Below are 14730 nucleotides of genomic sequence, written 5' to 3'. Positions count from 1 at the left end.
CTGATATCCCACAGAACACACACGACGACTGAGCGCTCTGCTTGCCTCGCCTGAGCCACTTGCCTTGCTCCTGGGAAGGTTTTCTTTGGCTGGATCTCTGCAAGGTGCACAAGCCAGTTTCAAAGTGCCAGATGTGTGTGGAATAGGAAACGTGCTGGCCAGGCTCCAGGCTGTGGGACCTGCAGCACAACAGCGGCTCTCCAGGAAAATCTCTGGCTGCCAAGAATTAGAAGTGATGTCAGCTCTGGAAGTGTGTCAGATTAGAAACCCTTGTACTTTGCTCCCTGTGAAGTATTAATCTCCCAAGGCCTGTGCTGTAATGGGTGTTGTCTGGCTTGGCTCAGCTCTCTTTGTTTTGGGCTGGGACTGTTTGAGGGGTTTCACAGGAAGGCACTGGAGGCTGTCAGTGGTTTGGCTGCTTTGGGCTGGGTGTCCTTGAGCTGCTCCTGGGGCCTCTCTCAGCTATGCTAAAGATGGGCCTCCCCTGCCTTGAATTGAAGGTCTGAGCCTTGGAATTGTTGAGTGGGCTGGGGTTTGTAGGAGTGGTTGTGCCTTGGGATCTTCTGTGTGCCTAAATGTCTTCGGCTTTCCACAGCTGAATGAGTTTCTTGAAGAGAAGATAGAATTGATGGAGATGTGCTGTCAGTCTTATGGACCTTACTTGGGGATCGTGGATCAGGTGATTTCAGCTGTGCTAGGAAAGAAGCATAGATATGCCAGTGCACTGAGTCCCTTTTGGTTTATGCCTGAATGTTTTGTTTTCACGGTAATTACTAAACCACGACTTGTTCTCCTCCACACAAAGCCATTTGTCTCCTGTTGAACAGTAACCTTTTATTTGCTCGTGGTGTGTAGCAGAGCTCAAGGACATGTTTACTGCTGATAGCCAAAATTTCACCAGAGCAAGCATCTCCCTTGTCTAGGTTTTTCCACCTTGATTTAAGTGGTTAAACCTCAGAAAAGGGGAGGGAAATAGCCCTGTGTGCAAGGACACAGGTGGGGGTTTGTACTGTTTTTAGTCATGGAGTGAAGGCTCCCAACTCTGTGGGCTTGGAGTATTGCATGTCCTGGATGTAAAATCACTGCTATGAGGGTCTCACCTCTGCCCAAGTAATTGCATTGTCAGGAATCTATCGACCTCGCTGTGTTGCTCGCTCACCCTTCACCTGCTTAGTTATAGATTTGAAATTAAAACCCAACAGAATCCATTCTTTTTCCCCTTTACTCAGTGGTGCATTGGGCTATTCCTGCCTCCCTTTGATGTTGGGGAGAGGAGATGATAGGAGTGCGGTTTGGCTGGACGCTGAGATGTGTGATTTGGGAAGGGCTGTTGGCTGGTTTAATGTGGATTTTCAGATGCCTGCCTTGGATCTGAACTCAGGCTGGCAGGGGCTATGCACCTATGGAGGGCAGAGGACAGCTTTGTGCCTTGAAGATTTGACAACCTTTATTCATTTGAAACGCCCTGTTTTTTTATGCCACTCAACAGGAGACTTTTAAATTTACTTCACTGGGCCTGGATGCCGGAGGTGGATGGATGGCTGATGGAAGTGAGGAAATAGATGGGAGAAAAGGAACATTTTCTCCTGGGCTGTTTTTATGCACAATGTAGCCTAGGGGTTAGCAACATGGGGGAGGGTGAAAAAACCCTGCAGAACCTGGGTCAGAAATTTTCATGGGAACAAAATGCTTTTAACTTGCTACATAGAAGACCCTTCGTTCCAGGTCATGCTCTGTGTTTGAATACATCTGCTTTCCCCCAGAACTCTGTGTATGTGAATGTACAAGCATGTCATGTGTATCTACAAGTGAGTGTGTGAGTGTGCACATACATTTATGATCTGAGAGCCATTACTGCCCACCTTGGAATAGCTCAGCAGTTGAAACTACTTCCAGGAGGAGTCAAAAGCAAAAAGCTGTCTGGCTCCAAAGCAGAGGTCTGTAGTTGGAACACCTGCCTGGGACGGATGTGTAAAAAGCCCTTCTGGCTCCTGCCTTGGAAGCCCACCTTGATTACATTCATTACAGCATCACCTCCAGCAGGTAAGAGGGTGTAGGTTAGCAGGAGGCTGTATGAGCATGTGGCTCTGTGCTTAAACAGGGTCCTATCCATTTCTGTCACTATAGGATGAAGAGTGGAGGTTGGAAATAGTCAGCAGCTTCTGTAAGCACTTAACATTCCTGATTTCATTTGTCTTTGATCTCACTTGGACTAATTTTACTCTCTTCTGATCCCTTCCCTTGAAGGGGCTTTTATCTCGTTGTCAGGCTTGCTAATTTAGTGCGGTGTTTTGAACCAGACCTCCTCCTACATTTCCAGAGCCTGCAAGGTATTTTTTCCTTAATCAGGAAGTGTTTATGCAGTTCTTTGAACATCTTGGGACAAAAGTCATACTGGGGCCTTTTGCAATGCCAGGTCTGCACCCTGGACCCTGCTGCTCAACCTCTGTATGTGCAAATGGCTTGTCACCAAAAGCCTGCAGTATTTTGGGGGCCAAAAGGGCAGGAAGGAGGGCTGGATGATTTGGGACAGGTCAGAGCAGTCTGGTGTTGGGTGGGAGCTTCATTTGCCCAGCTGGAGACCTTCCCAGGCTGTGTTAAATAACAAACCAGAAGGGGTGGTCACACGTGTTTGACCAACCAAGCAGAAGCTTGGATCCAGGTAGGTTTTGACTTTGGGGAGAAGAGCTGGGTGGTTTAGGGCTGTAGAAACATCACCACATGTTTTTGAAAAGAAATACTTTTTTGCCATGATGGAAAGTATGTTCTGTTCTTATTCTGCTGCAAGTAGGTTGAGCTGACTTTTTAAGGAATTGAAGTTTGAGAGGCTGATAATTGCTTCTTACTATGGGAAGCTGTGCTGCAGATCCCTTCTCTATTCCTGGCTGTCCCCTCGCACTTCACCTTTGGAAGAGGAGTAGTATTTTCAGCAAAGTGCCATTCTAATTGCTGTCTGAAGAAGCTAGAAAATAGGACAGATACACAGGCTGTGTTTCCCTAAGAGATGAGCAGGAACTTCTAAAAATTACAAGTGTAAGGAAAGGCAAATAATGCCTTTTTTTAACTAAACAAAGTTTCAAGTATTTTGGAATAAGCTCTGTGTCACATACCTCAGCCTTTGCTGTAGCAGCCCTGCCTCCACAGAGGTGGTGTGTACACACAGGCTGGCTGAGCCCTGGTGACATTCTGCCAGCAGCAGCTGCTACAGGGACATCCCTCTGGAGAAGTATCTGTGTCCCTGCTTTTCCATGGATGAGGATTCTCACATGAATGGGGGTTCTCATGACAGCATCTGAGTGTGCCTCCTGTCCTGAGCTCAGCTGAATTTTCTCCAGCTGTTAACCCTCTCCTGTGCTTGTCTATGTCACCTGCACAGGTATTTAGTGTGCTAAATTTCTCACTGTTTCATACAGTTTTTTGGTACCAGCTGTCTTGCATGAAAGGTTTCCAGAGGCAATGTCTTTCCAGTACATCTGGGGCAGCCTTTCAACTCAGCTTCATGTTCCCCTGCTTCTATCCTCCTGGGGAGGCACTGAGTTCTGTAGCTTGCTGTGATCCTCAAAGGACCAATCTGCCCTAGGAGGCATGAATGGGTAGAATTGCCCTTACCTCAGGAGGACACTTGGTGGCATTTGCCTGACCTGGACCTGCCATGGCAGTGCTGGCTGACAAATCCAGAAATTCCACTGTGGTGTGTGCACAGTGGGAGCTCAGTGATGCCTGCTGCTTCTGGCTGTGCTTTCTCTGTGCAGAGTGTGAGATAGCAGCATGCGGGAAAACGCTAAATCCAGGGACTTGCAGATAGCTCTGTGCTGGCAGTTGGCAGTGGCTGCCTCCTTGTAACGGAGTACAGTAGCTGGCTGTTGTGCTGACTGTGACATGGATGTCTCTGTATCCTACTGGAATTTGGGGACTGGGATATTGCCCCCTGGATGTCCTAGTGAAGGTGACTGAAGAGGGTCTGTTCTGTCCCATAACAATGGCAATCAACAGGCAGGGTTCTTGTAAGGCCTCCTTGTCACTAAAGGGACAGAGCTGGCCAAAACCAAGTTCTCAGTGGTCATTGTACAACCCAGCAGAGGTGTCAAACCTTACAAGTTCCCATCCCCACAGGCACCAAATCAGCCACACGTGGGGATGGAATTAAGCCCTTCCTTCCAGGGGCACCTGCGGTTTCCAGCACACGCCATGAAATAATTCCATCTCCCTGCATATGTAATTTTGCGTGTCATTGCCCCTAATTGCATGCTTAACACACACTCTTTTAAAGTGCAGCCCTTTTATCAGCAGTAGGTAGTAGCAGGTTTAATAGGGTGTTTGAATTCCTATAAAATTAATCTGTAGCCTTCTGTGATAGGAGACGGGCAAGGAGCCATGTGGTTCATATCCAGTGTTGATAAACTTGTTATAGAGGCAGGAAACATTTCTGATTGGAGCAGTGACAAAATAATTTGGAGCGGAGCCATAAAAAGAGTGGATGGTGATGGTTTGAGCGCAGCAGAGATTGAAATTGCTGGTGTGTGGAAGCAGTGCTGCCAGCTAACATTGACTTAGTGTCTCTGGAGAACTCTAACGGCAAATGCATTTTATTAATGGTAATATTCTTTTAGGAAATGCTGAGCATTGTTTCAGAGGTGGAGCCCCCCTCGAGTACGTGGGTTTGGAAGTCAGCCAGACTGAGATGTTCAGCTGAGCTTGTTGCTGGTCACTGCTCTGGCCTCTGGCTGCAGCAGCAAGGTTGCCTAAGGGCATGTGCTGGGTACTGTCTGCAAACAATTGGAATATCCTTTTTGTAGTGGGGAAAATGCATCCATCTATCCTCACTCTGGATTCACCTATATGGGATAAAATGCTCAGAGACATCAGGTCATGTTTTTAACCGTTCTTTTGTTGTCTTTCCTTTGAAATGTATTTCCCAGAACATGAACATCAGTGGGAGTTGCTGCTTTCCCAGCTGGACTTGAGCTCTTACTGCCAGTAAGAGGGGGAGCTGCTCTAACTAGGTTGTGGTCATTGGCATTGACGTGCCACATGGGGCTTGGATACTTTTCTTTGCACTTAATTGTCTTGTGGGGGTTGATGAGCCTTGGAGGAGGCTCTGATGTGCAGATGAGAGGGGAGCCTGCCAGGGCAGCCATGGCAGATTGGGGTCCTTACTGCATCTTTGGTGCTTGCTCTTACTGTTACCACCTCTTCACCTCCTTCCAGCTGCTTTCTGCTTGAATCCAGTGTGGAAACAAGTGTGGACAACAGGGGTGGCTGCTGGGCCCATTGGGGCAGAAATGGTGCAGGTTGTACAGCCATAGGGATGGGGGATGGAGAATGCAGAGCACAGGAGTCCCGGGCAGTGCTGGTCACCCAACAGGGCTGGTTTTCACCTGGTACCTCCAGCCACAGTTCCTTCGCTGTGTAAAACTGGGATGTGATTCATCAAGGAAAGCAACCCCCACTGCACACTGTCTTTTCTTTGCAGGGAGGCTGTCGGAAGGGGGTTCTCTGGAGCTGAGCTGTAGTGCTGGTCCTGCAAAGGTGATACTGGAGCCAAACCAGGTGGTGATTTTGGACTGTAACCTGACCCCTGTTGAGCAAGTGATCAATATCACATGGAAGAAGAATGGGTTTCCATTAGTGGAGCAGGAACATCTCCACGTGCTTCCAAATGGATCGCTCTTCATCTCATCCCAGGCTGTGGCAAAGGACAGTAAATATCCCGAGAGGGCTGTTGCTGAGGGTAATTACTCCTGTGTGTCTCACAGCTCCCTAGGGACTGTCACCAGTCAAACAGCTGCAGTCAGATTTTCAAGTAAGTATTCTGGGGGTTTTGTTGATTTTCTTTCTTTTTCCTCCTGGTATTTATACAGAAATCTGCGTCCCCAGGAGCTTGAGATAAAATGTCTGGGAAATAAAACCGTAATAATGGTGTATAGGTGGGATTGGGCATAGTCCACAAATAAGCAGTGGTGTCTTCCTGTTATCCCAGTGTTAACATCCTGTGTAACTCCCCCAGGTAAGTGCCATCAACTATGAATTAAAAACAGGACCCTCCTCTCTCCAAAAGATAGTGCTTGTTTTTGCAGAGAACTTCAGAGCCCTGAGTGCAGCACCCCGTGCTTGGTGAGGTGGCTGTTGGGGGGTCTGGCTATGACAGCCTGTGAGGTGAATATCTCTTTGTATGGAAGAGGTGAAAGAAAGGGTTCTTCAGGGCAGTTTTTGTTTGGATCAAGAAGGACACTCCAAGATCTGAACTGCTGAATATCCACACAGAGTTTGAGAATAAAATTCCTTTGTATTCAGGGTTGACTCCTGGGGCTATTTTAAGTGAGTGCAAATAAATGATTCCTTGACCTACCAAATAGCTGAGGCTAGAAAATAATACAAATACAGTAACACTTTTCTCTAGTACAGTGACTTGTGTAAATGTTGCTGAAAACAGCTGCACAGCACACCATGGGAGCTGTGGGGGGTGAAGGTGCAGAGAGAATGTCCTGGCAGCCCCTTTACAATGGGATGTTTTTAGGCTCTGGTACCCCAGACGGGGCCATCTAGGTTTGGCCAAGTGAGTGTTTCAGTCTGTAAGCACTGTGCTATAAAACCAGAACTGCTGGTGAAGCTTTGCCGGATCAGGGGAAAATCTTTGACCTTTGCAGCACGTCCTCCTTTTCTGCTCAGAAAATGTTTAGCATGCAGTCAGACATCCTGCACACAGGTATTGCTTTGGAGGAGGTGGAAGTCCTGGAGTAGAAAAGCTGTCATTAGTCCAGCTGGATTTATTTAGCTGCTTCTGCCTCAGTGCCAGACAGCCTGAGTTAGGATATATTTATTCCCTTTTAGGGGTGACTTATGTTGAAGTTTGTGCTGTGTCTCTTACACAGTGGCAATGGACTGTGTCTCTTTTATGGTCCTGGGTTTATTGTTTGATGTCTTACAAGTTAAAACAGTGGAGACATCTCAAAACGGGGAGGCTGACTTAAATTGCCCTTCCCTCCTCCTGGATTTTTCCAGAGAGGCATACATGGGTGATGCCTCTCTCCATCCCCTTCTGTGTTTCTCCCAGAAACAGGAAATTTCAAGTGAACTCTTTTCCTGTGTGTACTCATATGTCTCCTTTTATTACCATCTTCACGGGGAAAATGCTGCTTCCATGGCACACACATGCACCTGACATAATATACCCATTTCTGAGCGGGGAGCAGCAAGGGAATTGATTAATGAAATGCATCTCTTGCTTCGATTTGTTCCGAGGGTTGGGCAAAAGTGCTTGCTCCATTAGCATTCAGCAGAAGCAAGTGAGGATTTTAAAGCCTTGGGTTTTTTCCCCTGCCACTCAACACAGTCTGTCCAAAGCTGGATGGAGTGGATGGACTTACTCTTTGTGCTGATTGCCCTGGGGACTGCTGATCAGGATGGGGCAGTAGAAGAAAACCTGTTCAGCAGGTGGGATGTGTTATTCCTGCCCTGAGCTTGTCCTTCTGACCTGCAGGGTCTTTCCTTCCCTGGGATGAGGTTCCCATGCAGGGCTGTGGGGCTCTCTGTGTGCCACTGAGTCTTGCAGTAGCAAGTAGGAGCATTGGGGATTCATAGCACCTGCCTTGCTCAACACTGCTTTGGTGCTGGTGGTGTCATCTGCCATGTTTCAGGCTTGTGGGAGTTCACTTCTCCCCCCTGAAAGCCCCAAGAGCAGCTCTGGCTCCTCTGTGTAAGGGCTGCTGGCTTCCCAGTGGAGGGAGGGGATGCTCCAGGCAGCAGGGAGCCCGGAGGCTGGAGGAGGCCTTTTGAAGGTGGGAGTGGTGGAGGTTGGGTGGCGTGTAAAGGCTGTGACAATGTGATGACTTCCATCCTTCCACTGTGGCCCAGGAGTTCAGCTTCTTGGCATTTTGCTGGATAAACATATGGCTCACTGCCCAGTGATCCCTGGCGCTCTGTGTGCCACCAAGGGACCCATGCCATGGTCCCCATCCACACCTTGTGGCAGTGGTGGCCATGGCAAACGAGGAGGCATGAGTCTGGTCCCAGCCTCGTGTGTGAGTACTCCTGTTGAATGAGCAGCTGCTCAGGGTGATGAATTGGGTTTGCAGGTTTTCCTGAGCCCCACATGCTCCCACATGGAAGTACCAGGGGCGTTACTGTAGTTGTGGGAAGGTGTAGCTTTCTACCTGTTAATAACTACATTGATGAAGATTTGTTAAAGCTTTTAATTTAGCTTAAACATTTTGTGCAAGGGAGGTTGGAGAAAATTACAGTAATTTTGACTGTCAGATGAAGATGTTTGCTGTGCCTGAAGGGAATGGGCCAGTGTCACGTGGCTGCTGGCAGGGAGCAGCAGGGAGAGGTTTGGAGTGTTTCTGCACCTGGAGGGACAGGCCACAGCAGGAATCAACACACAGGATCTCTCATCATCATCTCTCCACACGGACAGTGTCTCTTCTCTGTGGCGCCCTGCGTGTCTGGGATTTGAGGAACGTCAGACCAGGATTTGTTTTTACTTTAAGGATTTATTTTATAGATTTTAACCTATTTATTTTGTGAATTAGGGGAATAGGTGAGTGAAGGCCAGGGACTGTAGGCAGAGCCAGACTGGGCAGCAATACCTCCTGCACATGAATGCACAGGCTCTGTACCATCCGTGACTTTAGATGTGGCTTTAGATGCTGTTTTGGGTAGGTGGGGAGCTGGCTTCTGTGGAGAGCAGGAGCAATCCTGTGCTGCCATATGGCCCCGCAGACAGCACTGCGCTGGCTCTGCCTGCGCCGTGCCAGGAGACCGTGGCAAATTGCTCCCACGACTTTCTTTGCGTGTTCCTCTTCCGCCCCTGGCCTGTTCAGAGGTGAGTCATTCATAGAGGGGTGGCCTAGGTGGTGTATGTGATCTCGGTGGGGGCTGAAGTTGCCCCCACCTTGGAAATACCTCCTAATAATTATAAAAGGTACAAAGAGGATGATCACGAAGAGAGTCTGGGGGCAAAGCACTGTGGGAGAGAGCAGTGAGCCCCTTTCAGAAGGCTGAATTCCTTGCATAGACTGCATTTTCTGCCTGGGGTGTAGTGTTGCTGGCTGGCAGCCTTTCCAAGCCTGCAGCCTCCTGCACGGATCACGCTGCTGGGAGAGGGGGGAGGGTGCTGTGTTCCACCGTCCTGCAGTCACCCCTGGGCTCAGGGCTAAAAGCCTTGGCACACACGGCTTGGCTCCAGCTGGGTTTAACATGTCATCACGGAGGGAGCTGCCTGCCCCACTCCTGGTGGTGCAGAGCTTGGTGCTTCGGCTGTCGCTGAGGGCAATTTGCTGTAATGCTCTTCACCTCCTCACCTGCAGTAGGTAATTTTTACTGAGTGGCCTATTATGGTGTTCAGGATAATCAGTGCAACGGGGCTGGGAGGTGTTTTGTGGCTCAGGATGGCTTTGCAAGCTAAACCTTAGTTGAGGAGTTAAAAATAATGTTGAGTATGTGTCATCTTTGTTTGCCTTTTCCCCTCAAGCATCTCCTTTCGCTGCCTCCCTATGGGAAAACCTCTCACTTAGCAGCACTTCTGGAGCAGCCCCTTCCATCAGAACGTGTTTGTGGGAAGAGAACAGCCCCTCCAAGGATCCTGTGGCCCCAGGGTGCGCAGTGTGTTGGAGCCTGTCCTGCACTCGCTGTGACCTGCACACACAGCCGTGCAGCGTGTCCGAGTGGCAGGACCTGCTCTCCAGTCCTCTCCTCCCCTGCCTGCTTCTTTTTCCTCCCAGCGCCAGCTGTTTGCAGCACAGCTCTGAGTTGCACTAGTGGTGCTGCACATGTCCTGCCTCATCTATTCCACCCTGGTACTCCTGGGGATGAGGCAGGTGGAACGCAAGGGATCAGAGCGTGCTGTGGTGTTGGCCCAAGCTGATGCAGATGCTTACGGAGTAGCAATGAGCCCAGCCAGCAAGTCTGTCTCTGCCTGACCCTTTCAGAGCCGACATCCAGGGGTCTTGTTCAGTCCTGCATCAAAGAAACCTTTTCACTTCTCTTGCTTTGATTTGGTGTTGCTTTCTGTGCTCAAAAGATCCCAGTTGAAGTTCCCTGTCCTCTCCTTCATGGAGGAGGCCGCAGGCTGCTTCTTTCAGAGCTTGCAGAGGTGTTTTTTTCCAGCCTATCCCTATCCCCACTATCCCTATCCTCTTGCTGTAAAAGGAATATGATGGAGCTGCTCAGCCTCTGAAGTCCACCCCAGGAATTCTGAGACGGCACTAAATGACAAACCTGTTTGCTGGGCATTGCCAGAGTTGAACCCCTGGCACCCACGGAGCTCTCGGCCTGTCGTGGCTCTGCCAGGAGCTGTGATTCGTCTTGGGAAGTGTGGCTGTTCCTGTGTGCTGCTCCAAGCGAGAGGGACACTGCACTCACTAATCAGGATCGCTGTTTGGTCACACTCCTCTGCATCCCAATGAGGCTCTGTCAGGGGTGCATTTCTTGGCTCTTTGCTTGAGCCGTTCCAGCACGGTGGGTAGATGGGGCTGGCTTAAGGTGAAGGGCAGGATTTGGTTCTCAACTGGGAATTTCAAGCTTGCAGGACCAGGTCTGGCAAGTGAAAGCCAGGAATAACCAGGATAGGTTATTGCCTGGTAACCCAGGGAACCCAGGAGGCTCTGTCACTTTTTGTACACCAAGATGATGCCACTTAATAATGAACAGCAGAGAGACAGGTGACCCAGCATGAAGTGGAGGAAGCAGAAATGCCAACAGATTTCATCTTTTCAGAAGGATTCCTGCCTCCCATCATGATCTTCCTGGGTACATGACCCTCCAGAGCCTGCCAAAATATTCTCATTTTCACCTGTAGGATGAGAAGAGAATAATGGGAAAGAGGATTAAGGATATCTGCTGCCAGGAGAACATTGTTTTGATGGTGCCATCCTGAATATGCACTGGCATTTGATGGATTTTCTTTTAAACTCTTGGGTTCAGCAAGTTTTATTAACGTGAACTTAAAAGGTTTTGTAATCTGTAGAAATTACTGTGTTAAAGTGGTCTGCAGTGTGTATTTGAGAATACTAAAGCAGTTGGCTGAATTAAGGTCTTACATATTAATGTATTTTTCAAATTTTTCCAGGAAAACATTTTTCATTCCATTTGTATTGAATTGGAAAACTAAATGTGGCGGACAGCTGGTGGGAGAATTTGGTCTGTAGCTGCTGCGGAGAGCAATGAGTTGCTTGAAACATGTGATAACTATTTAAATTAAAGAAAAACACTAATGACAGCTGAGAATATGCCGAGGTTAAAATGGGTCATGCAAAAGCATTTCATTTTCCAAACTGTACATACTTTCTCAAGCTCACACTGCAATAAAGCATGTATGTGTGTGCATGGATGTTTGTGTGTGTGAGAGATGGAAAGAAAACTTCAAGTCTGGAGTCCTGCAAAATCCAAAGCTATGATGGATGTTCTTGGAAAGCGGTGGTGAGACAAGCACATATTGTGCTGGAGGGCCAGGAGGTCACTTGGGGTCTTTCTGAGCACAGTGCTATGCTCGGCCCAGCATTCAAGTGTGTTTTTTGGCTGAAATTCATGTTCATTGTGCCACGTTTGGGGTTTCTGGCACTTGTGTTACAGCATTGTTAGATGGATTTGTCCGGCAGGGTGGGTTTCACAGCAAAGGCAGTTTAACAGAGATGGATAAAGCAGAAGCCGGTTTTTCTGGTGGAAAAGAGTACAGGCTTTCTGCCCCCATCCAGGAGCCTGCATGAATATTCAAAACTCCACTGTGTGACTGAGATGCCTTCCGGTTATGCTGTTGATAGGACAGATGCTGACAGCCCCGGGGGAGGATTTCTGCTGCCGGGTTTTGCTGTGTGCGTGGAAGGGGAGGAAGATGAGGCAGCTGTGCATTGCGGTCCAAGAGTGATTCCAAACCTTAGTGTTTTATCTCCAAAACAAGTTCAGCCTCTTTACTATGGAAGGACACATATAGAGAGAGGTGACCGTTGGAAAGCAAACAAGTGTCCTGGCATGTATGAAATCCACCCTCCTCTTAGCAAGGTGTCTGGATCCCCTTGGCTGCCTCCCATCTGGTTGAGTAGGATGAAGTTGGTTTTTGCAGGTAGGAGAGGGTGGGTCAAAACTCTTATGGGCTCTGCCTCTGGTCTCCAGCACTGCCAGCCTGTGGGCAGTTGATTTGTGTAAGGAGCTTGACATCCGGCTTGTTCTTCCTCTTGCCTTGTTTTAGTTTCCTGTGGCTGCAGGAATGCTGTGAGGCAAGGGGGAAACTCTCATCTCTGGGGTTGTGGCATTTCCCCTCTGTTTCTCATTCTGTGTCCTTCCCAAATGGAGCGAGTGAACAGACAAGGAAGCAATTTAGGAAGGTAACTGGTGAAACCACCTAATTGCCTGTCTTTCTCTCACACTGTTGCCTTAAGGGAGAAAATGAGGCAAGAAGCAAAGTTGCACATTGAAACCTTTCAGTTACTGTTGTTAGGGCTGCTGAGGGTCTGTAGGGGCACAGGAAAGGGAGGAGTTACATTTCAGGCTATATTCAGGAGAGAAAAGCCTTTCTCTTAGCTCATACGTCGTAACAGGTTTGCATTTCTCAGCAGAAACACTGAGTTATTAACTTTTCTTCCCTTCTTCTTTCCCCAGCATTATCACGCTTTTTCCAGCAGCCGGAGTCGCAGACAGTGGAAGAAAATGGCATGGCCCGGTTTGAGTGCCGGATCGAGGGGCTGCCCTCCCCTGTCATCACCTGGGAGAAGGACCATGAAGCTGTTCCAGCAGAATCCAGGTGATTCCCAGATTGCTTTCCTGGGCCAGCTTGAAAAAGAGCAAAGCAAAACCTGACCATTTAGGATGTGGAAGTCATTCTATAAAATGGTAGAATGACAAGAGAGGTGATAGACCAGGTTTGGACCTGATAACTAAGTCATATAAGAGGAGGTATTCAAGAGGCCCAGGAAAAAAAGTCCATAAACACCTAAATAAAATATCTTTCCCCCAGATATCCAAACCACAAAGGAAGAGCAACCCTTGATATTGTGCCAGTTATTACAGCACAGAACCTGCACTCTGCAAGGGCTTGTATGTGCCTGGGATGGGGCATGGCAAGGCATGGACTGCTTTGGCTTGTCCCCTTGTGTGAAATGACACAGAATTCTTTGGGGGATTGGGGCCTGGGGTGAGGATTCTTGACCTGGGCATACCTGACTGTACTCCATGATGTGGTTTTTCTTTGATTTTGGTTATGGTTTTAGTGGGAGGTCTGTAGACATCACTTCTGCAGGGGATCAGTGACTGAATTGTCCTTTAGTTCTTAAAAACTCCTCTTCTGTTCTGCAGAAGGAGCTGTTTCCCACCTGGGGAAGTTAATCCAAGTGGCAGAAGAGGAAAAAAAGAGGGTGGGGTGGGGGGGATGTTTAGGAATACTTTTGCAGCAGTGACTGTTTCTATAAGACTACCCACTTATATCCTTGAGTCTGGAGTGTGGCATCTAAAGGTTCATAGGACTCTGTTGCTTCGTAATGAAAAGAAAATTAATAAAAAAGGAAGGAAAAAACCAAAAAAGAAGGGATTGTAGGGAGAAGTGTGCCATAGATACAATGGCTTTTTAAATGAGACAGCTCGATGGATATTGTGAAATTACTTGCTCAGAGATTGCTTTCATCACAGGCAGCCTGAAAATTGTTTTCCTTGTAAAACCCAGGCCATAATCTCTGGCTGCAGATCTTGCTTTTTAAATCATGTTCTAGCTAATATGCTTTTTCAGAAGGATTTGCTTTTTTTGTTGTTGTCTAGTTGTTGTTGGATTTAATATAACCGGCTTTCAAAGGAATTAAGTGAATTCCAGGAAATGTTGGCTGCCAACCAGAGCTTTCTATTATCCTCCCTGCATCATGCCTAAGGATAGGATCTCAGGCTGGCCTGATTACTGTGGGCTGCCTCTTGTGCACACTTCGGATGAGCCTGTGAAAATGCAGCCCTTTGGCTGGGCAGGTGTCAGGGTGATGATTTCATATTCCAGAATAGCCGGGCTTGGAAGGGTGTGCAAAATCAGGCTTGGGGACTGGAGATACAGTCTTGGAGTAATGTTACTAACATGAGTGTTTGTGATTTAAGAAGGCTAGAATAATTGTGTGGAACTCACATTGCTTTTCCCTTTCCTTGCTTTCCCTTTTCCCCCCTCTTTTTTTCCTTTCCCCCCTCTTTTCCCCTCCTTTTTCCTCTTTCCCCTCTGCTTTTCTTTGTTGTTCTTAGCTTTGGGTACTCTTTTCAGTCTTTGCCCCTGGGTGCAGGTTCTAGAATGGTGCCACCTCAAAGGTACTGAAAGCTAAGCTTAAAGAAGTACTTAAACCACCCAAAGGGTACCAAAGTGCTGATTGATATTTTTAGAATACCTTTCCTGTCCCTCTTCAGTACAAAAATCTAAATTCCATGTGTGAGTAAGGCACAGAGTATTTTGCAGTTCTGGCTCTGGACTACACTGAATAAATACAGTCTTAAATCTGCAGCAGCTGCTGAAAGGTGGCTCACAGGATTTCTCTAGATTGCAGTTGCTTTGAGGTGTGTGCAACATCTCTTGGCATAATCTGTGATTTAGGTGCCGGCTGAGTTTCACATCAGGTTCCAAATTGCTGTTTATTTTCTCTAGAGACAAGATGAGCTCTTGCTGGGGACTGGAGGTCTTTGGACGTCTTCACAGCAAATCCATAACCTACAGACCACGTGCTCTGCGGTCATTTTTCCACATTTTGGCTAAGTGAGGGTTTTATCTGTGTGTAGCAT

At 47.9% G+C, this 14730-nt stretch overlaps 1 protein-coding gene across 4 annotated transcripts in view; it reads left to right on the top strand.

Moving 5' to 3' along the window:
* Nucleotides 1-14730, top strand: part of IGDCC4 (immunoglobulin superfamily DCC subclass member 4) — a 95203-nt gene that overhangs the window by 31336 nt on the left and 49137 nt on the right. For 2 of the 4 annotated variants that reach the window (XM_032122866.1, XM_032122867.1), the window contains exons 2-4: nucleotides 5474-5803; nucleotides 12595-12736; nucleotides 14597-14704. In XM_032122866.1, the coding sequence (XP_031978757.1) occupies nucleotides 5474-5803; nucleotides 12595-12736; nucleotides 14597-14704 (580 nt within the window). The remainder of the gene's footprint in view (nucleotides 1-5473; nucleotides 5804-12594; nucleotides 12737-14596; nucleotides 14705-14730) is intronic. The other 2 variants (XM_032122868.1, XM_032122869.1) reach the window with 1 other exon arrangement.

Source organism: Corvus moneduloides, chromosome 13 (genome assembly GCF_009650955.1).
Source record: "Corvus moneduloides isolate bCorMon1 chromosome 13, bCorMon1.pri, whole genome shotgun sequence".
Taxonomy (NCBI): Eukaryota; Metazoa; Chordata; class Aves; order Passeriformes; family Corvidae; genus Corvus; species Corvus moneduloides.
This window is presented reverse-complemented; position numbering and strand designations above follow the sequence as displayed.